The sequence below is a fragment of the Otolemur garnettii genome, unplaced genomic scaffold (genome assembly GCF_000181295.1).
Source record: "Otolemur garnettii isolate 467f Iridium unplaced genomic scaffold, OtoGar3 scaffold00020, whole genome shotgun sequence".
Classification (NCBI taxonomy): Eukaryota; Metazoa; Chordata; class Mammalia; order Primates; family Galagidae; genus Otolemur; species Otolemur garnettii.
The window spans coordinates 3,715,243-3,721,799 of record NW_003852415.1 but is presented as its reverse complement, the minus strand read 5'-3'; the positions used below and the strand labels follow the sequence as shown (position 1 = coordinate 3,721,799).

General features: G+C 38.2%; 1 protein-coding gene across 1 annotated transcript in view; it reads left to right on the top strand.

The window, feature by feature from the left end:
- Window positions 1-994: 994 nt before the first annotated feature.
- LOC100952710 (coiled-coil domain-containing protein 14-like) overlaps window positions 995-6,557 on the top strand; it is a gene marked incomplete at its 3' end in the record, with an annotated part of 16,721 nt that continues 11,158 nt past the window's right edge. Inside the window, exon 1 of the mRNA XM_012803448.2 lies at window positions 995-1,001. Within this exon, the coding sequence (XP_012658902.2) occupies window positions 995-1,001 (7 nt within the window). The remainder of the gene's footprint in view (window positions 1,002-6,557) is intronic.

The following is a 6,557-nucleotide window of genomic DNA, read 5'->3' as shown; positions in this document are numbered from 1 at the left end:
AAAAAAAAAAAAAAAAAAGAGAGTTTAGTTTATTATATCTCAAACAAGAAGCAGTACAACTGGGTGTGGTGGCTCATGCCTGTAATCCTAGAACTCTGGGAGGCTAAGGCAGGTGTATTGCTTGAGCTCAGGAGGTGGATACCAGCCTGAGCAAGAGCAAGACTCCATCTCTAAAAATAGCTAGGCGTCATGGTGAGTGCTTATAGTCCCCCCTACTTGGGAGGCTGAGGCAAGAGAATTGCTTGAGCCCAAGAGTTTGAGGTTGCTGTGATCTATGATGCCATGGCACTCTACCTAGGGCAAAAAAGTGAGACTCTGTCTCAAAAAGAAAAAAGAGGAAGTGATACAGTTAATCAAAGTATGTACCTAAATTATTGATATAGTTTTGCCATCTTAACGGTAGCTTGTTGATGCCAGCAGCAAAGAAGGCTGGAAAGCAAGTAATGATGAAATCACAAAGATGTTTTCCCCAGCTTGTTGAGAATTGTAAAAAGTGGTTCAAAGCCTGAAAGAGTGGTAGTTAATTGGTGCAAGGTGGGACTGGTGACTATGGTGGGACAACAGTTTCCAAGTCCAGCTTCTGTAGTTCAAGCAGAATTGTTTGTGTGACATGTGGTTGAATGTTGTCTTGTAAGAGAACTGGCCTGTCCCTATTGACCAATCTTAGCGGCTTAATTGCAAGCATCCTCATCATTTCATCCAACTGGTTGCAGTAGACATCTGCTGTAATTGACTGACCAGGTTTCATGAAGCTGTAGTGAATAGTATCAGCATTGGACCACCAAACAGATACCATTAGCTTTTTATTTTTTTATTGTAAAATCATAGCTGTGTACATTAATGCAATCATGGGGTACAATGTGCTGGTGGTTTTGTATACAATTTGAAATGTTTTCATCAAACTGGTTAACATAGCCTTCACGGCATTTTCTTAGTTATCGTGTTAAGACATTTATATTCTCCACCTATTAAATTTCACATGTACCCTTGTAAGATGCACCGTAGGTGTGGTCCCACCAATTACTCTCCCTCCACCCATCCTCCCTCCTCCCCTCCCCTCTCCCCTGTTCCCTTCTTCTTGGGCTATAATTGGGTTATAGCTTTCATAAGAAAGCTATAAATTGGTTTCATAGTAAGACTGAGTGCACTGGACACTTTTTCTTTCATTCTTGAGATACTCTGCTAAGAAGAGTATGTTCCAGCTCCATCCATGTAAACACCATTAGCTCTTTTTGATGACTATCCTGTTTTGGACTCAGTTTCAGCACTTCATCTATATCTGACCATTGTGTTGAATGCTTGTGATTGTCAAAAAGAATCCATTTATCATTACACGTAACAAACAGTGTAGAAATAGCTCACTTTTATGCTGTGACAGCAAAGAAAGGCAAGCTCTGAGATGATTTCTCTTCTGATGGTTGTTTAATTCATGCAGAACCCGTCTACCCAGCTTCTTTACTTTGCTTATTTGTTACAAATGGTCTAATACTGTCGGAATAGTAATGTCAAACCTTGCTGCTAATTCACAGAGAGGTTGGGATGGATTCACTTCCACTGCAGCTTTCAGCTCACTGTTATCCCCTTGGCTCTCATGGCTCATTTTCAAGATTGATATCACTAGAATGGAATTTCTTAAGCCTTCTTTGTTCTGTTCATTCGTTAGCCACATGCTTCTCAACCACTTCATTGATATTTTGAGCTGTCTGTGCTGCACTAGTTCCATGACAGAACTCATATCCAAAAATAACACAAAGTTTTGATTTATCCATGATTGCACAAAAATTGCTCTAAAAAAATTTGAAAGATAATCACAAGCCAAAATACGCATTTGAAAGAAGCAACATGTACCATCACAATAAAAAAAAAAAAAAGAAGCATCAGAGTGAAATGTCATAGTATTAATTGTCAAAGTTAGTACTTAAGGAAATCGGATATTTCATACTTAATAACCAATACAATGTACACTGACTCATCATCAGTCGAAGTCCCCAGTTTACTTTGGGGTTCACTTTGGCTCTGTATATTCTACAGGTGTTGATGCATAGTAACACATATACACTACTGCAGTATCCACCAGAATAGTTTCACCGCCTAAAAATCCCATTTGTTCTGCCTATTCCTCCATCCCTCTTCACTAATTCCTGGCAACCACTGATTTTTTCTTTTTTACTGTCTCCGTAGTTTTGCCTTTTCTAAAATGTTATCTAGTTACAGTTAGACGGTATGCACTGGCTTCTTTTCAGATTGGCTTCTTTCACTTAGTGATATGCATTTAAGTTTCCTCCATGTATTTTTGTAGCTCGATGGCACATTTCTTGTTGGTACTGAATAATATTCCATTGTCTGGATATACCATAATTTTTTGCCCGTGCATCTAGTGAAGGACACTTTGGTTTCCTCCAAATTTTAGCAATTATGAATAAAGCTGCTATAAACATCCATGTGTGCAGGGTTTTTTGTGGAGACAAAAGTTTTCGTTTTAATTGCCCCAAAGAGTGCAATTGCTGAATTGTATGGCAAGAATGTGTTTAGTTTTGTCTTCCAAAGTGGCTGTACTAGTTGCATTCCCATTAGCAAGAATAAGAGTTTCTATTGCTCCAAATCCATTGTTTGCTGTGGTCAGTGTTCCAGGTTTTGGCAATTCTAATAGGTGTGTAGTGGCCTGTTGTTGTTTTAATTTGCATTTCCCCATTGATATAAAATGTGGAGCATATTTTCATATGCTTATTTGCTGTCTGTAAATCTTTTTTGGTGAAGTGTCTGTTAAGGTCTTTGGCCCATTGTTTAGTAGAGTTGTTCATTTTCTTATTGTTGAGTTTTAAGAATTCTTCATATATTTTGGATAACAGTGTTTTATCAGATGTGTTTTTTGCAACTATTTTTTCCCATTCTGGGGCTTATCTTTTCATTCTCTTAATATTGTTTTATGGGGGCTTTTTTTTGCAGTTTTTTAAGTGGTTTTATTTAAACACAAATAAAATGGGCACATGAGCCATCTATTCATTTTCTTCACTGCACAGCCTGGCATTGGGATTGGTGACTCTGATAGCCAGCTGGGCTGCTCTTTCCACAATGGCTTTGCAGTTCTTAGAGGAAATATGAGCAATCTCTGCACCGTAAGATTTGCTGCACATCAACATCACTCCCAGCTCCTTGACAAGGAACTTCTGGAAACCACCGGGCAGCATATGCTTTTTTTTTTTCTTTAGAGACAGAGTCTCACTTTGTCACCCTCGGTAGAGTACTATGGCATCACAGCTCACAGCAACCTCCAGCTCTTGAGCTTAGGCAATCCTCTTGCCTCAGCTTCCTGAGTAGTTGGGACTACAGGCACCCACCACAATGGCTGGCTATTTTTTTATTGCAGTTTGGCTGGGGCTGGGTTCGAACCCTCCGCCATTGGCATATGGGGCCGGCACCCTACTCACTGAGCCACAGGTGCTGCCCAGCTTTGTTTTTTTTGTTGTTCCCTTAACCAATGTTGGGCATCAAGATCTGGCCCTTGGATCTTCTCTGAACCCTGTTGTCAGTATCTTTGGGTTTCTACCCGTTAACTTAATTTTGACATATGGGTCTGAATGCTGCTGGATAAACTTCTTAGTTTTCTTTTTTCAGCTTCACAAGGGGTCTGAGGGCAGTTATGATGCTGGATAGATGATGGCTGCCACCTCTATAGGCTGCACCAAGGAAGAAAGCTTGATATTGTTAAAATCGGAAACTTCTGTTCTGAAAAAGACCAAGTCCAAACTATCAGTTGTCTCTTTCGTGGACCATGATGTTGTGTAATATATAAAAAGTCTTATGTTTAGTGTTTTCTCTAAAAAGTCATTGCCACCCCCATGGTCATTTTGTTTTTCTCCTATGCCTTCTAAAAGTGTTATAGTTTTGCATTTACATTTAGGCCTATGATCCTATTTGAGTTAGTATTTGTACAGGGTGTAAGGTCTGTGTTCAGATTCCTTTTTTCCCCATATTGATATCTAGTTGTTCCAGCACCATTTCTTGTAAAAACTATCCTTTGTACTATTGGATTGCTTTTGTTCCTTTGTCAAAGACCAGTTCACTATATTTATGTGAGTTGATTTCTGGATCTTTATTTAATTTTGTTCATGTATTTGTCCATTCTTACATTAGTACCACACTGCCTTGATTGTTGTGGTTTTAAGGTAAGTCTTAAAGTCAGATAATGTCAGCCCTCCAGCTTTGTTCTTCAATATGAGTTGGCTACTCCTGAGTCTTTTGCCTCTCCATATAAATTTTTTTTTTTTTGAGATGGAACCTCAAGCTATCCCCCTGGGTAGAGTGCCATGGCATCACGCTCACAGCAACCTTCAACTCCTGGGCTCAAGCGAGTCTCCTGCCTCCGCCTCCCAAGTAGCTGGGACTACAGGCGCCCACCACAACACCCAGCCATTTTTTGGTTGCAGCCATCATTGTTGTTTGGCGGGCCCGGGCTGGGGATTCGAACCTGCCACCTTAGGTGTATGTGGCTGGTGCCTTAGCTGGTTGAGCTATAGGTGCCGAGCCTCTCCATATAAATTTTAAAATCAATTTGTCAATATCCACACAACAATATTCTAGAATTTTTAGTAGGATTGCATTCAATTTATGGATCAAAAACCTGCTATCTTGACAATATTGAGTTTCCCTATCCATGAAATGGAATAACTCTCCATTTAGATGTTTTTAAATATTTTAATCAGTTTTACAGTTTTCTTCAGATAGATTTTACACATATGTTGTTAGTTTTGTACCTATGTACTTCATTTTTTGAAAGGTAATGTAAATGGTGATGTGTTTCAAATTTCAGTTGTTCATTGTTTGCACATATATAGTAAAGCTATTGACTTTTGCATATTAACCTTGTATGCTGCCACCTAGTTACAATTGCTTATTAGTTTCAGTAGTTTTTGTTTGTTGATTTTTTTCAGTTTTTTACATAGACAATCTTATCACCATTTGTGAACAAAAACAGTTTTATTTCTGCTTTTCCAATATGTATACCTTTCATTTTCTTTTCTTGAGAGGGACACCCTTGCCTTGCTCTGATCTCAGTGGGAAAGGTTCTCACCATTAAGTCTGATGTTAACTGTAAATTTTTTGGTATATGTCCTTTATTGAGTTAGGGAAGTTCCCTCTATTCCTAGTTTGCTAAGAGTTTTTTTTTTTAAAAATAATAAATGCATATTGGATTTTTTAAAATGCTTTTTTGCATCTATTAATATAATTAGTTGATTTTTTTTTCTTTAGCCTGTTGATATGATTTCTAAATGGTAAAATACTCCTTCATGCCTGGGATAATATGCTTGGTTGTGGTGTTCAATACCTTTTACACATTGTTGGATTTGATTTGCTAATATTTTGTGGAGAATTTTGCATCTATATAGATGAGAGATATTGGTCTATAGTTTTCTTTTCATGTCTTTGGTTTCGGTACAAGTTACTGCTGGCTTATAGAATGAGTTAGAGTGTGCTACTTCTGCTTCTACCTACTGAAAGAGATTATAGAAAATTCATATAATTTCTCTCTTAAGTGTTTAATACAATTTGTCAGTGAACCCAGACAGATTTGATGCTTTCTGTTTCAGAAGGTTATTAGTTCTTGATTCAAATTTCTTTACTAGACATAGGCCTATTAAGGTTGTCTATTTCTTCTTGTGTGAGTTTTAGAAGATTGTCTTTCTCAAGGAATTGGTCCATTTTATCCAGGTTATCAAACTGAGGTGGATAGAGTTATTCACAATAGTTTCTATTTTCCCCTGAGAAATAAAAATAAAATTCTAAGCCTCCAATAAATGAACTCCTTCTTGGCCAATAGCCCCAAGGAAACCTTAAAACTAAGTTCCCAGCCACGAGGGGATGGAAGGTTAGATATACCTAGTTATACTCCCTTTCTCCTTAACCATTAGATTTTCTTCCCTAAGGGTTAAATGGAACCAGTCTCTTGAAAAGATTTGCCCAACTCCTGATTTCAATCAAGCCTACTTCTGCTCCTCCCTTTTGTGTGTTTTGGCTAAACTACTGACTAATATTCCTTCCTGATAAAAGACTACTAACCATGGAGTGGTTTTCACCAGTCTGAAACCACAGTGAGGGTTTTTGTGTTCTCTGCTTCACCTTTTGACAGCAGAGGGCCAAAACCTCCACTCTCAGATCATGCTGACCCTGTCATTTTCTGAACATGGATCCTACAACATACCATGGAGCTCAACTGCACATGTGTATGTTTCTCCTTGCATAAATATTTATGATTCCTCCTATAGTTTTTAAATATGTATTTTTGGCCAACCCACATAGCATAAATTTCTGCTTCAATTGCCTTTCTCTGAAAGTATATGCTCTTGGCTTCTTCCCAGCTTGTCAGAATGGCCACCCTAGAGCTATAACCCTTAATGAGAAATAAAATTCCTCTTTCAAGATTTATGAACCTCTGCATTTTTCACCTGACATCCCCTACCCCAGTGTTTTTAACCTTTTTTGTCTCACAGCAAACCTGAACCACAGTTAAACTTCCACAGCACACTTAAGTTATGTTGACCAAAAAAAGAAAAAAAAAA